Source organism: Prinia subflava, chromosome 8 (genome assembly GCF_021018805.1).
Source record: "Prinia subflava isolate CZ2003 ecotype Zambia chromosome 8, Cam_Psub_1.2, whole genome shotgun sequence".
Lineage (NCBI taxonomy): Eukaryota > Metazoa > Chordata > Aves > Passeriformes > Cisticolidae > Prinia > Prinia subflava.
This window is the reverse complement of record NC_086254.1, coordinates 9025039-9040858: the sequence shown is the minus strand read 5'-3', so window position 1 is coordinate 9040858 and position 15820 is coordinate 9025039. Positions and strand designations below refer to the sequence as shown.

The 15820-nt window shown below is 57.3% G+C and overlaps 1 protein-coding gene across 6 annotated transcripts in view; it reads left to right on the top strand.

Moving 5' to 3' along the window:
• Window positions 1–5413, top strand: part of BCAS3 (BCAS3 microtubule associated cell migration factor) — a 300416-nt gene extending 295003 nt beyond the window's left edge. For 4 of the 6 annotated variants that reach the window (XM_063402849.1, XM_063402852.1, XM_063402848.1 and 1 more), the window contains one exon: window positions 3769–5413. In XM_063402849.1, coding sequence (XP_063258919.1) covers window positions 3769–3917 — 149 coding nt within the window. In that variant the 3' untranslated portion in view covers window positions 3918–5413. The remainder of the gene's footprint in view (window positions 1–3768) is intronic. The other 2 variants (XM_063402846.1, XM_063402847.1) reach the window with 2 other exon arrangements.
• Window positions 5414–15820: the final 10407 nt, after the last annotated feature.

Here is a 15820-nt window from a genome sequence, read left to right as displayed (position 1 = left end):
GTATGCATGGGGGAATGCAGATACAATAACCCTCAGACTTGCTGGGGCCAAGTCCATTCCTGGCCAAACTCCACCAGAGTGAGCAGCATCACTGCCTGGGCAGCCCTGGAGTGCTGCTGAGCCCTGATCCCGCTGCTCTGGGCTCTCCTGCCACCCACTCCCATCTTCCCGTGGGGATTTGCTCCTGGTTTGGGTTTTTCAGCCTGTTCCCAGCACAGAGGACATCAGGGGTCTGACCTGCTGTGTGGTGTGTCTTTACAGGTTGGGAGGTTGTTTAGAAAAGAAGACTTAGAGGTGACCTTGTCACTCTCTGCAACTCCCTGAAGGGTGGCTGTGCTCAGCTGGGGTTGGGCTCTTTCTCCAGGGACAGAATGAGGGGACACAGCCTCAAGCTGCACCAAGGGAAATACAGACTGGGTATTAGGAAGAAGTTTTTCACAGAGAGAGTGATAAAGTACTGGAATGGCCTGCCCGGGGAGGTGGTGGAGTCACCACCCCTGGATGTGTTTAAAGAAAAACTGGATGTGGCACTGGTGCCGTGGTTTAGTTTGAGGTGTTAGGGCTGGGTTGGACTCGATGATCCTGGAGGTCTCTTCCAACCCAGTCATTCTGTGATTGTGTGATTGTGTGATTGTGTGATTCTGTGATTCTGTGTTTCTGTGATTCTGTGAGGTGTTTTAGGTCCTTCAGCTGTGCCACGGGGGCTCGGCTGTCCCATCCCCGGGTGGCTTTAGGGACCTGTCTCTCCTGATACCCACCAGCCCCACCACGCAGCTCCCGCTGCACTTGTTTGGTCTGCCCAGATCTGTGAGAAATTGTCCTCCAGTTCTCACTCCGTAACAGGAAGGGTGTCCCCGTGTCATGGAGCCATTCCCAGTCTTGTCTGTGCTTCCCATGGGAATCCCACTGATGTTCCTCTGCTGTGCCCCGGCCTGCTCTGAGGGCTGGGAGGAAGAACAACAGTACACACTGGAATTTTTATTTTATTATATTTTATTTTTTTATTAACGAAACAGAGCAGTGTGGGGAGAGGCAGGCAGATGTGCAGCCCGTGGTGCTGGGGGTCAGCGGGGCGGGCAGGGGTCCCTGGTGACCGTGTTAGGGCTAATTGCCCCCCTCGTGTGACCCAGCCACGCTCCAGAGCAGCCGGGGGTGAGGGCAAGAGCCCAATTTCCTGAGCACGGCAGAGCTCTCCGGCAGCCGAGCACTTGAGGGTTTCCTGGGGTGTCGGGATACGCTGCTCCCTGCCCGGCCGGGTAATTGGTTCCAGAGCGGGCCGGGCTGTGTGTTCCAGGGGAATGCGTGCCCCGGGATGGCCACTGGCCTGTGGGAGCTCCCCGGGTTTTAGCCGGACACCCCCTAACCCAGACCGGGCTGGAAAATCCCCTCCAGAGCCTCTGCCCCTCTGTACCCTGTGTTTTGTTCCTCCCCATCAGGAATTGTCGGGATTTCCAGCAGCGAGGGGAGCTCGGGGCAGCCGCGCTCGGAGCCGCGGGACGCAGCCGGGACGGGAATCCCTCCCTGCCCGTGCCCACCGCTCCACATCCCGCACCTCCGCTCCTGCCTTTCCCCGGCTGGCATCAGCCTCCGCAGTGCCACCCCCTGGCAGGCCCCGCAGAGCTGCCGGGAGCTGCCAGCTGCAGGAATCCCGCAGAAAAACCCGAATCCCCCCCAAATCCCACCCGGGCAGGGCGCAGGGTCCCGCAGCAGGCACCGAGGGACGGGCGGGAGCTCGGCCCCCAGGGGCAGGAGGCACAGGGAAACAGAACTCCTCTCTCTGCCCCTCTGCCTGGCCTTGCTGGAAACGCTTTGCCTGGAAATCGATTCTAGGTGGAAAGAGAACAGGCTCACCCCAGGAGGGGTTTGGGGGAGCCCAGCGCTGCTGTCCAGCGTGGGACCTTTAAGCAAAGCCAGCTGTGTGCTGGGGGAGATAAAAGCCCCAAATCAGACAGGATAAGCACAGTATTAGTGTGGGATACGCCACTCATTTCTGATTTAAATTACTGTTTTTACTTCCTGGACTCATGGGAGAGTAAGGATGTGAGGAAAATGAAGAGGTTTAGACACGGACATTCCTCCACCAAATACTGGCAAGAAACGGTGATGAATACGGCTGAGGTCATCACCAGCGCTGCTTTCAGGGTGATCAGCTTCCTGCTGATTTGTTTTCCTTGTATCCTGGGCAGATTATCTCGCTGCAGGTTAGCTCCAGGATGAGGGATTAAATCCCACAGCCCCCACTGCTAGGTGTGTGCAGAGCTGCTGGCCCGCAGTGCCCAGGAGCTGAGGGGAGCAGGGCAGTGCCGGAGGATGCTGGGCTGGGACGCTTTTTGTGCCAGGGAAAAGCTTTTTGCTGTTCCCTGTGCTTTGTGTATAGATCTGTCCTCATCAGAGTCCCACTGCAGCCAGAGGGCTGCTGTGGGGTTTGCAGGAGGCTGAATGTCCCAGGTGAGGCAGTGGAAGTGGTGGAAGTGCAGGAATATTTAGCAGAGAGCAGAGCAGGCGCTGCTCCTCCAGCTCCTGCGGCTCCTTTCCACCCAGGCAAGTCTTACACGGAACCAGAGAAGGGTTTGGGTTGGAAGGGACCTTAAAGCTCATCTCATTCCATCTCCTGCCATAGGCAGGGACACCTCCCACTGTCCCAGGCTGCTTCAAGCCCCATCCAACCTGGCCTTGAGGATTCCCAGGGATGGGGCAGCCACAGCTTCTCCATTCCAGTGTCTCACCACCCTCACAGGGAACAATTTAAAGCCATTCCTCCTTGTCCTGTCATTCTATGCCCTTGTAAAAAGTCCTTATCCAGCTCTCCTGTAGCCCCTCCAGGTCCTCTTTCCCCTTTGGCAGCAAGAGGAATTTGCCCAAAACTCCTGTCCCCATCTCATCCCCTGCAGCCCAGGCTGCCCGGACAAAATCCTGCTCTGGGTCACACATCACAACTCCCCAGAACATTTCTTGTCTCCTGTCACCCTGGGGGAGGATTCCTGTGCCATCCCTGGGCTCTGCCTCGTGTCCCTGCTGCGTGCCCCCGCTGAGTGCTGCCAGGGGGATGCTGCATGTGGCCACCGAGTCAGCTGCAGGGTTCAAGTGCTGACAGAGAGGCCACGGCTGGAAACGATGCCCTGCACACACAAAAATCCTCCTGTCTGGAGATTAGGGAGCACTAAAGGCTCCGGGAGGTCAGAGAGGGGAGATGTCTGGGTGGGTGTGACCAGGAGAGGGAGAGGCACAGCCGGGCTGCTCTCTCTTTTGCTTGGAGGCACGGCTGAGGAAAGGGGAGGTTTTCTCTTTGACTTGAGAAAGCAGAGTTATTTATGGCCATTTGGGCAGGATAAAGGGCTGTGGAAAGTCCCTGGTGTTCCCAAGGTGGGAATGGCAGTGGTTCTGCACTGCTGGTACACACTCTGCCCAGCAGCCTTGGGAGGGAAGGTTTTGCACCATCTGCAGCCATCCCTTCCTGCCCTGCCCAGCCCAGCCGTGAGATCCCCTCTGTGCAGTCCTGCCGTGTCCTGAGGCAGCAGCCTGGGCCCCAGGGAAGGGCAGCAGGTAATGTCTCCCTTTTGGCTCGGCTCAGCTGTGGGCCCAGCTGGAGAGAGGCAGAACCAGGAGCTGGCATTCCTGGGGAGCCCTTCCCAAATCAGCCCAGAGATGGACCATGAGCCAATATCAGAGCAGTGCGGCAGCGAAGGGATTTGTCAGTAAAGCACCTCTGTGACGACTCTGGGGGTTTATCCCCAACACTGACCAGGCCCTGCCCTCTCTCCCTTGCAGAGCTGCAGCGAGAGGGAAGCATAGAGACGCTCAGTAACAGCTCGGGCTCCACCAGCGGCAGCATCCCCCGCAACTTCGACGGCTACCGCTCGCCGCTGCCCACCAACGAGAACCAGCCCCTGAGCCTGTTCCCCACGGGCTTCCCCTGAGGGGGACACCCTCCCAGACAATCCCGCTGTGTCTGTCACCTGCCAGCTCCCGGGAGGGCTCTCCTTACCCCCATGGATTCTGACAGCTCTTGAACCTTCCTGGAACGCACCCACGGCATCCTGACTCTGTGCTCCTGCTCAACGCCAAGAGGCTCCATCTTCAGTCCTTCTTTTCTCGCTGTCTTCAGGAAGAGGTTGGGTGAGGAGAAATATTCCTGAGCCATCTTGGGCCAAGCACGTGGTTTCACAGCCGTTCTCTGCTTTCCCTGTGCTGGGAGAGGAATCTCCATAACTCAGAGGAGCTCTCGCCGTCTGTGGAAGTGCCGAGCAGTCATGGATGAACTGGAGAGACTGGAAACTGGAGGACTTTCTGTGGACAGGGTTGATGATGTTATTCCCTCCTTGTTGCATCTCCTTGCTGCCCTTCTTCCCCTCTGATACTCGTCGATGCCAGGAGTATTACAAATGGAAATGTTTCTTTTTTGTTCTTTGGAAGAATTCTCTCTCTTGCTCCGGTTTTCTTCTAGTCATGTATTTTAGAAATGTACTTAATTGACTAATTGCAGTCACGGATTTCTCATATTTGGTTATAAAAGTTGTTCATTGGAACTCAGATATCTGTCCAGAAATGCATGTGTCATTGAATAAATCTAAGTTAAACAAGAAACTGCTTAAATGGCAATGTTCATGGAGTGTTCCTGGGCTGACTGTGGGCTTTGTGTATCTCCCTGGACCAGACTCTGTGTGTATTTACTGACTTGAGGGCTTTAATTAAAGCCATCAGTGGCTGTTTTGCAGCCAGTCTAGCATGGTTTTGCCTCCCCATTTCCTCGTCCTCGCATGCATGGACAGGATTGTTAAAATCAAGGTATTTATTTGCTGTGCCTTGCACCCACTTGGCTCCTCTGAAAACCAGCACCCCACTTTGGTTGGGGCCCTGCTTCTTCATCCCCCTGCTTCCAGCGGGACAAGGACCAGGTGTGGAGGCAGAGGCACCATTTCCATCCACTCTGCTGTAGGATCAGGATCAGAGGCTTTGCAGAACAGCCTGAGCCTCTGCACCCTTCTGAACGTGCACAGTCAGAGCTAGCACTGCACAGCCCTGCTGATAAAACAGTCCTGGGCTCACACATCGTAACCACACAAATTCCTACATCTCAGCCAGCTTGTGTCTACAAGCAGAGTGAGATGGGACTGTCAGCTTATGAAATTTCCTTCCCACTACTTGTTTTTAATAGAAGCCATTTGAGTCATGGCAGGGAGAGGAAACTATCGAAACCCACAAATCTTACAGCTCCAGCCAGCCACACCAAGGGATGCAGAACCAACCACCCTCTTCCTACTCCATCCCCAAACACCCAGTTCAGTCTTGGGCTTGGTTTGGGTTGGTTTGTTGGGGTTTTTTTTTGCTTTTAACTGTAACACAGCCACTCAGGAGGTTCTGTTTTCTTCAGGCTGGGAAACCGCTAATAAAAAGCGAGAGTTTACAGCGATAATTTCAGTTTCTTGCTTGGTTTTCAGTCAGTCTCTTCTCAAGCAAAAAAATAACTTCCTTGGGATGAAATCAGAGGAGAGTTTTGCCTCTAAGTGAGTACTTGCAGCTCCGGCCCGCTGGCTATATCTGCTGTAATGTTATGTTCCTTTTTGTCTGTAAAATAAAGGCTTGAAGCACAGGGCTGAGGGCTGGCACCGGGGACAAATGGGACCGCAGGGTCAAGTCAGTCCACACCAGGCAGGGTTTTTAACACAGTTCAAGCCAAGGTCAGCTCCAAAAGTTCAAACAAAATCCAGATTAACACATACAGAAGGGATTGTGTTGTCACCGTGATGCTTGTTTCCTTCCAGGCTTTCCAAGGAGCGGGGCAGGGGACAAAGTTGTGCAGAGGAAGGAAGGAGGCTCTTCTCCCTCAGCCTGGCTGCTGCTGGCTGAGCACACGGAGTGGGATAGCACATAACACACAGTGGTGTCATTGCAAATGTATTTGTTGTTGGCAGGCATTAAATCACTTTTTATAAGTGCTGCAATATGGCCATGTGGAAATTCCCAGTCTGCAAGAAGCTCCTTTGAATCAGGATGTTTTGTTTAAAGTGGGGGGGAAGAGATTAAAAAAAAACCCTACAAACTGGGGCTGTACCAAAATATTTTCAGTCTGGTTCATTGAAAAGAATGTCCTAAATTCCCTGCTGTTGATAGCCCCGTAGCCAAACTGTTAAGAAAGCCTAGAGCCTAAAAAAAAAATAAGCATTGCCATGAGGTGGCTAATTTAACTTTAATTTGATACTTTCACAGATGACCCAGCAGAACAACCACTGAGTTCCAACTTTTCTGTGAGCCAGAGAAAACTGAGTGTGTTGCAGTGATGACTGTAGAGAATCTGATTCATTGATAACTCCATGGGGTCTGAATTATCACTAACTCCAAGGTCTGTAGGGCCTGATTTAATGATAATTTTACAGGATTTGGTTCAATAACAACTCTATAAGATCTGATTCATCGGTAACTCTGATGCAACACATCCCTGCACTGTGTTCTTCACTCACAGCACACTCCTGCTCCCACCCATGGCCCTAAACCCCCCCATTTCCACTGGGTGCCAGGTGGGCTCGTGCCACAGCACCCTTCCTCCTCCTCAACCTCAGCAGCCACAGTAGAACTCATTTTCAGGCACCAGGAGAGAATATTTCTGTTCCTTGATAAGTCTAGAAGCTGCTCTTCAGGGAGCTTTGCCCCTGACTTTAACACAAGCAGGTTTTCAGTCCAGGAACTTGATCCAAACCCCACTTAAAAATAACCAGAGGCTCCTGGTCTTTGCAGGATTTCGGGCGAGCGGCTCCTGCCGCTGTGGAAATTCTCCAGGTGAGTTTCTGACACGCCAGGTTCTCAAGCTGGCAGCCCAGCAAGAATGTTGTGCCATGACATAAACCAAAGAGCCCGAGAGACACGGGGACTCGCAGGTTTTTAAACTGTTTCCAGTAGTCGTAAGCAGAGGGCTCCTGCTGAGTTCAAAAGGCAAAACATCTCATTTAAAGCGGGGCCGACTGTATATCACTCTGGGCATAAAGTGGGGCTCTTCTATTAAAAGTTGAGTTCAGATTTCATGAATTAACATGAAATATTGCTTTCTTATCCTACCCTGGTTTCTGTAATAAACACACGCGTGTAGCGGGCTTAAATCATGGGAGGGGGATGTTGGGCCGTTTGAAAAGGAGTGGGAAGTCAAAGGTTCTGCAAACGTGACAGCCTGGAGTTCAATGAAATCAAACCTCAGGACCAGCCCAGGGCCTGGGTGTAACCAGCAGAGTTTCCTGGTGCTTTGCAGAGCACGGGGAGCTCAGGAATTGGTGGCTTTGCCGGGGATGCTGAGCCCTGCTGAGCCCCAGCCCAGGCAAACCCCATCCTGTCCCTGTCCCTCTGAGGGGACAGACTCTGCTTTCTCCTGCCCTCAGCAGCATTCCCCAGGCCCAGAACATTTGCTGGGACGAGGCAAAGGAGTAGCCAAGGGCAAAATACAGCCGAGATCTCCATCCTCCTTCCTCAGCAGAGAAGCCAGAGCAGAGTTCTGCAAAGTGCAGCTGTGAAAGCCCCGAGCGCTGCCCCCCGTCCCAGCGAGGGGCTCGGCCCGTGCTGCTCTCACCGGGGCTTCCTCAGAGATCTTTTGAGCATCCAAACCACGTCTGCGCCACGTCTCTACATTTCTTTTCTCGCTCCTTTGCTCTGGCCTGTTGCTGTGCAGGGTAGGAAAGTTTGCGCCATTTCCTGTTGTCTTTCCCTTATGCTCCTGAGATATTGTAAAAATGTTCGGTATCCTCCAGTAGGTTGTAATCACTTCACCCTAATGTTTCACAGCTGCTAAGTGTAACTTTAAACCCAACCATTTGAGTGCTTACAATTAGCGAGTCAATGGGGCTGAGATCGGGGCTTTGTGATTGCAAAAAAGGAGAAAACGAAACTCCTTTTATTTTTTTCCCCCCTGAGTTTTAATTGGATAAAATGGGAACAAAAGTTGTGGAGACGAGGAGTTTTGGTTTTTTTGTTTTGTTTTGTTTTTAATGCAATAAATGATTAGTGGCTTGTGTGCTAGGAAAAAAAAAATAATTGAATCCACTGCTCGGCCTGTTTCACAGATGGGAAAGGCACCGGGACAGGGATTTGTCTGCGGCAGTGCCTGTCCCGGGGACTGCAGGAGCCTCTCCCGAGCTCCCCGGGCTGCTGGCAACAGGACTGGGAAGAGAAAAGATCTTCAGCTGTGCCCCTCGCCTGTCCCTGCCCCTCTGTCCCCGCATCCCCTCTGTCCCCGCGGTCAAAACCGGGTGGCACCGGGGCTGTTCAGCCCCGCGGCATTAATCAAATAAATTATTAATTAATTAATTAAACACCAGTATAAATTTGGGCTCGGGAGTCCTCCCAGCTCTCACAGGGTGAGACATCCCACTGCCGATGTCGCCGGGTTTGTCCCCGCTCGGTCCCGCGGGGTTTCCATTGTCCCGCCAAACGGGACACGGCGGGTCCGAGCCACCGGCACCGAGGTGCCACATGTCCCCCGGCCCTGGGGACACACGGCCGTCCCTGGCTGTGCCAGGGCGGTGACACTGTCCCATCAGTGGCCACCCATCCCTCCCTGGGCTCGGATGTCATTTGAAGCTGTGCATCTGTCAGTGAGTTCCCAGGCTGGATTTTTGCCTTCCTTGGGAGTTTCTGCTGCAGGAAATTGTGCTAAAATACTGACAGGGGGGTCAGGGGCTCGCAGCGTTCCCTGTCACCTCCATCTCCTTCCCCCCGTCACACCCCTGGGGATGGGCACAGTGCTGCTCTCTGGCAGCTCCCCCTCCATGCAGAGCATTCCTGCCACCTGATCATAAATACTAATTAATAGCAAAGCCCTGGCCTGGATCAAGGAGGAGGCTCGGAATTTTCTCTGGAACTTTTCTGTCTGAAAGGTATCTGAAATATTCCGTAACACTCAGCCTGTCAGTGGGTCAATTTTACGGTGAGCAGCCATACAAAGTTAATTTCTAATTTAATACAATGTTAGAAGGTTGTCAGGTTAAAACCTAATCTATAAACGAGACATGTTTAAAACAAGGGTTGCGAACCAGTCCTGGCTCAAACCACAGGCTGCTGCTCCTTTTATAGGATATAATTATTTCCCAGTGACTATTTCCAATATTATTAGAGAATATTAATAAAAGGTGGAGCCACTGCCCGAGTGGCAGCCCGGTGCCAGCTGGGCATTAATCCCATCCCCATCCAGCCCCTCTCCCTCCGGATCCTTCTCTGGAGAGGTGGGAAGTGTCAGCTCGTGGGGCCATGGGAAGAAGGATGGGGAGAGAACCGATCGTATTTTGTGTTTAAAAGTGGGGCTGTGGGAGCAGGGACGCCCTGATGTGTTCTGGAAGAAGCACGGCATCTCTGCATCCCCCAGGGAGGAGGGGAATCTCCTGGGATGAGGTGGGAATGATGGGCGAGCACATTCCCTCCTGAGCAACCTGGGGAGAGGACTTTGGCAAGGGTCTGCTGTGGGGTGGAGGTTGTGAACCACCTTCAGAGCTGCAGCTTCATTCAGGCAGGAAACCAGAGAGAGCAGCTGCAGCCCTGTGCCCTGCTCCCCATCCCACCTCGCACCCATTCCATGACTCCCAGTGGAAGGACTGGGCACGACCACTGCCTCTCCTCCCACGCCAGGGTGCCCTCACTGCAGCCACCTCCAAGGTACATTGAATTTTGCTTTTTTGCTGCAGCCACCTCCCAAGGTACATTGAATTTTGCTCTTTTTGCTGCAGCCACCTCCAAGGTACATTGAATTTTGCTCTTTTTGCTGTCGAAAGGGGAAAGTCCAGCTGTCATGTGGGAGTGATGCTGTTGTCCTGCCCGGGTGACTGACCGGACTATGTGACTCCTGCTCCTGGTAGTCCACAGTGCCCGTGGGAGCTGGGCAGGATCGGGGCTGCCCTTGCCAGTCTCAGCCAAAAGCCACCATGTGTCACCCTGCAGTGGGTCACACGATCAGCTTTGATACCATGTGGGTTTATTTTCCAGGAGGAATCTCACCGGCTCCAAAGGCTTGGATCAGAAGTCTGAGCTCCCCTCTGTGCCCGTGAAGCCCAGCAGGGAGGGGTTTTCCTAAAATGGACCAAGATTTTGGTGGGAGCAGGTGACCCCCACCACAGCAAGGGCTGGAGGGGAATGTGAGGTAATTCTGGAGCTAAAATGGAGGCACGTGGTGATGCTCTGGAGCTTCAAGGGATGTGTGGGCTCCTTGCTCCTGCCCGCCGCCGGCCAGGACCCCTTCCCTCCCTTTTCCTGGGATTTCTGGTAAATTCTGTAATTGGGAAAAGCCGCTGCCGAACATCTGCACGGGCACCGTCCCCTCGGAGCGCTGCCGGGGCCGTGAGCGCTGCTGCCGCTGCTTTGATGTGCGGGTGATTCACGGCTGGGCCGCGCCGCAGAGGCTGCCCCGGCATGGCATGGCATGGCATGGCATGGCATGGCATGGCATGGCATGGCATGGCATGGCATGGCATGGCATGGCATGGCATGGCATGGCATGGCATGGCATGGCATGGCATGGCATGGCATGGCATGGCATGCCGTGAGGTGGGCGGCACCTGCAAACAGCAGCCCCGGGTGTGAAACCCCCCGTGCGTCCTTTGTGACCTCCCCTGCTCCCACCTGCGGAAGAAGCACCTGGGGGCACCCGGGGGGGCTCGGGGGCCTCCCTGCACCCCGCCAGCCCCCGGAGGGCACGGGGATGGGGATGCCCATGCACGGGCCGCCTTGCTGGATGCGAAGGGGAGGCAGCAGAGCCCCGGGCAGGCAGAGCTGCAGCCCGGGGAGCGCAATCTGTGGCCTTAATCCCGGCGTGTCCTGCGCGCTCTCAAATCCCCTCCACTTCAACGAGCGCTTGTGGTGTCAGGGCTGCGCCGGGCGAGACGGCCCGCGGGGCTGGCGGGGAGGATTTGCTCAAGAGGCGCTGTTTTTAAGGTGAGATTTGAAGGGTGGAAGACAGATGGCAACCGGGGAGGACAAACGGATCAAGTGAAGGGTTTGTTTTCAGCGTGCAGGGGGAAACGCAGCGGGGAATTACTGCTGGCTGCAAAAGGGGGGCTATTAATACCTGCAGCAGCTCCAGCCCGGTGAGCCGGGACCCTCCCGCGGCAGGAGCGCGGGGTTTTTTTTCTGTGGAGGTGAATTGATGGCAGCGTCACTTGAAGTGTCGGCAGACAAAGCCGGGAGAAGGGTTATTAGCCAGCCGGCGGCCCCGCCATTGTCCCCGCTACCTTTTCTTCCCTTTCAGCCTCGCTCGCCGTGGGCCAGGTCTCAAAGACCGTGTGTCAAGAGATTAGTGACCTGCGGGAAGGGCGATTGCTTGCTTTGTGCCGGCGGCCCGGCGGCGGGGCTGTTATTTACTTGTTATTCGGTGCTGCCTCCGTTGAGGTATCCATGGAAAACACGCCCTGGAGAGGGATCTGCCAGCACCGCGGGGCTCGTGTGGGCGAGGGGCTGGGAGGCTGGAAAAGAGGGGCTCGAGGGCTTCATGCCAAAATCCCCAAATCCCCCAGGATGGTCAGTGCAAGAGCCCAGCACCTACAGAGAAGTGAGGAAAAATCTGGGCAATGACAAAATTGGGTGTAATGCAGAGGTGCCCGGGAATGGGGCTGGATCCAGGGCTGAGATGAGGCCTTGCCCCAGAGCAGTTTGAGTTTTCAGACTGGTTTCAAGAATTGGAAGATGGAAAGAGCCCGTCCTGCCTGCAGGGCCGTGTTCCACCTCTCTGCCTCTGGCAAGGAGCGGCTTGGAAGAGCACTGGGCTTTGGAGGAAATGTAAATCAAGATTGTGAGAGTTGGCCCTTCCATGCAGTGCTGGTGTGCATCAAATTTGTCCGTGGTGAAACACCCAGGAAAGGGACAGACGCAATGAAAAGTGTTACTCCTGCCCACGACCAGCCCATGATTTATTCTGGCTGGTTTTATTCTCTTTACAGTGAAATGCTCTCTCCTACAAACACGAGACGGTGATTTTCTGCAATTCCAAAAGTCAAACCTAGACCAAAACCACAGCTCACGTGACGTGGGACCAGCGGCGTCAGATCCTGCTTCAGATGTGATTCCAGACGAGTTCCCAGATCCCGTCTGGAGCAAACAGGCCAAGATGTGAGACCCTGTCGGCCCTGCCCACACAGGGCCGGCTCGCTCATCCTTCCTTTGATCCTCTAACTTCTGCCAAGCTCCTGGCCCCAAACAGGGGGAAAAGAGATTCTGGGGATGCGAGGGGGGCTGGGGACCAGGGGGGCTGAGTGACCCTCTGGGGATGGGGGCTGCCCTGCACCTTCATCCTTCCAGAGGCAGCGGGAGGGGCTGCACCCACCAGGGACTGTTTGAAAATAAAACTAAGAAGGGAGAGAAACTGGGATGTTCCCTGTCCTGGAGGATTTTGCTGCCCAGGTATAGTCAGAGTCCCCTCCCAGGAGGGGATTTTGTGGGGGTGGCCATCGGGGGGTTCGCACCGGGCGTGGAGCCCTCAGTGAATTTTTCCTCTGCTCCCAGAACCGCCGATTCTGTCGCTTTCCCCCCGTTCCGTCTCAGGCTGCAGGAGTCGGGCAGCCCGTCCCGGCCACTCCGGGCCCTGTGCAGCAGAACGAGCCCAAATCCTCGCTGTTAATCCAGAGAGGAGACCCCAGCAGCACCATTTGATCAAATAACGCCGTTTGATTTAAAAGCCGAGCCCCGGCCCGCCCCTCCCGAGACCGGCTTCGCCCGGGGAGCGCGGGAGGACAGCGGGACCCCGGTGATGGATGGGCCCCGAGAGAGCCCCGAGGGGGCACCGGGGGACCCGGGAGGGGCAGCGACACCGAGGACAGGGAAACTCCCGAGGGAGCGGGGCGGATCCGCGGCTCCGCGGCCCCGCGGCAGCGAGCCGCGGTCACGCGTGGCGGCGGGCGGGGGGTGCTCGCCCCCGGCCCCATCCCATGACGGCGATGAGGCGGCGATAATGCCATTAGCCCGGGATTACGCGCCCGCGCCGGGATGTGACACACTTTCTCAAATGGGAGTTTTTTAAACAGAGGGATTTGCATGATCCCCCACCGCACCCGTTCCCATCCCCGTCCTCGGTGCCAGCACCGGTTCCACGCGGGTCCCCTCGCTCTGCCATGGCCCGGACCGGGGCTCCCGGCTCCTTTTAAGGCAGCGGGATCGGTGCGGGCTCGGTGCCGCGCCCCGACGTGGAGAACCCCGGGGGCACGGCTCTGGAGGGGGTCACTCCCCGCGGTCTGTAACTAAAAAAAAAAATAAAATTAATAAAATAATTTAAAATTCAATAAAGCGCAGGTTCACAGCTCAAAGCGGCTCGGAGTAACCGGAGGATGGAGGATGCGTGTGTCTCCTCCCGGCCGGGCCGGGGTCACTCACCGCCCGCCCTGCCAAACAGGCTGGGAAATGTGTTTATAAATTGTTTCAAACTCTGGATAAACTTCAGCGGCGTTTGTGTCTGCGTCTCCCCGCGTGTTGTTATTTTCCAGAAATCTGGATTACTGGAAATATTTTCTTTAAAGCTGGAGAGAAATCTAAACAGTCTGAGGGCAGGGGGATCTCAGGGGGTGGGGGGAGCGGCCCGGGGGCTCCGCGGGTCCCCCGCGCACGGAAGGGGCGCGCAGCCCCCGCAGCCGCCAGCGGGAGGAAGAGGAGGGTGGCGGTGCCGAGGCTGGTGTCAGACCGAGCATCTCTCTTGGCGGCCGGGGATAAAATCGCATCAGCCTGGCCCCGGTGCCCGGCGGGCCCTCCCCGTCCCCTCCAGCGGGCACCGGAGCACGACGGGGCAGCAGAGTCGTTTTCCCGGGATCTCCCGGGGATCAAGGAGGGATTCCCACCCCGCCGAACGGTGCGAGGGGAGAGGCCGGCCCGGAGGAGCAAAGCGGAGGAGGGGTGTCCTGGGCGCGGGTGGGTGAGATCAGACGAGGACAGCTCCGTCACACGTGGGGCTCTTTTCCCCTCCAGGAGGAGCGAAGAGGAGCCGACAAGGCTGCTGGGGCCGCGGGGCAGACCCTCTCCTCCTCCCCGCCTGCCCCACGGCCCAGCTGAGGCTGCAGGGCCAGGTCGGACCGTGGGGCAACCCCGGGGCTGGAGGGGCCACGGAGGACCCGGTTCCCTCGGGGCGGAGGGAGCTCCCCCACCCCGCACCTGCGGCTCCGCTCGGAGAGTCTCGGACATCCCCAGGTCCGTCTGTCCGGCTGCTCCCGGGGAAGGACAGTGGAGCTCAGCCCTGTGGCAGTGTCCTACGCCCCACGCCACGGGGCTGTTCCCACCCGGCTGGACTCCCCAAATTTGGGAAGGTGCGAGCAGCCGGGCCGCCCTCCCCGAGGGCTCGGGGGTCTCCTCTCGCCGTGGCATCGCTGCCGGGGTTGGGGGGCCCGACGGCTCGCCCCGGGCACAAGAAAACCCCTTTCGCCTGGTGCTGCCCGTCGGGGGGGAGCGCCTCCCGGGGCGCGGGGCCGCCGCAGCCCGGTGGAGCCGGGAGGAGGGGAAGGCGGAGGCCCGGCTGCTTGTGAGAATTGTTATTTTTCATCAATCACCCGCAATTTGTGTAAGTGCCCCGGACAGGACACCAGCCGTCCTGCTGGCTGGGGTCACGGAGACAACACAGCGATGGAGAAGAGCAAATTGCATTTGCTCACCAGCTCACAGATCCAAATTACGGCCCTCGCATGGCGCGGGGAAGAGAGCGAAAGGTCCATGTGACATGAGGGAAATATGAAGGACTTTGACAGGTCTTAAACGGCCTGGCGCCAAGGCCTAAGTCTACCGGCTAAAAATAGAAAAGGGATGATGAGTGGAGATGGGCAGAGATGAAAGGGGAAGAGCGAGCGGGGCCGCGATGCGGGGCGGGAGGGGGCGGGGGCGGCCCGACGGGACGGTTTCCCCGGGCTGAACGGGGACGGATCCCCAGGGCGGATCCCGGGGACAAATCCACCAGACGAGCCCGGTGCCCATCACGCCCAGCCCGGGACCGGGCCCGCGGGGGACCGGGACGGCTCCCAGGAGCCAGGCCAGGCGGTCCCGAGCGCTGCAGCACCCTGGGGCAGATTGGAAAACTTCCCTCCAAGGGGACTGCGCGGGGCCTCTCCTTGTCAGAGCTGCCCTTGGGACGGGAACCGAGGCCGTCACCCCCTCTCTCCCTTCCCGGTGCTCGGTCACCGACGGGCGATGCGCGGGCATGGCCGCTCCGTGGGTGCGGGCTCCTGTCGGGGCAGCGCAGCGGGTCCCCGCTGGTGCCCGGGCCCCGTTAGCCCCCCATCCCCGCAGCCCCGCCAGCGGCCGTCGCTACGGAAAGTCGGGGACACGAGGCTGCTCTGGAGCGGTTTTATTCTGTTCCAGCGGTGCGGAGCTGGCCCGGGGGACAGGCGACCTTTCCCTGCCGGGACACGGCTGCTCCAGACCCAGGAGGGCCGGGCCCCGCATCTTCCCGTGGAGAAGCAGGCGAGGTGTCCGCGGGAGAACCGTCCCGCCGTGGGGAGATTCCCCCCGAGGCAATGAAAGGCTCCATTTTTAATTTGTGAGGGAGGAAAATTGGGGAGAAAAAAAAAATCCAAGCAAGCCCCACTTTTGCCAAAGCTGCCGTCAGCAGTTTTCCACGGCGGCGAGGAAGCAAAGTCCAAATTGGGTTTAAATTTCAGTCCCCGTTGCCCGTTCAATGGTCAGCGGGACCCCCCCGGCCCCGCCGCCCCGGGGGTGACGCGCGGTGCCCGCCCCGTCGGGCGGGCAGAGGTGAACCTGCCGCGGGACCGGGGCAGGTGGAGACCGGCCCCGAGCAGCGCCGGGGATGGGGACAGGGCTCCGCCGGGGGCTGCGGGCCGGGGTCGCTCTCGGCAGGATGAACCGGGGCGGAGGAATAGAGAGGAGAAGTCGG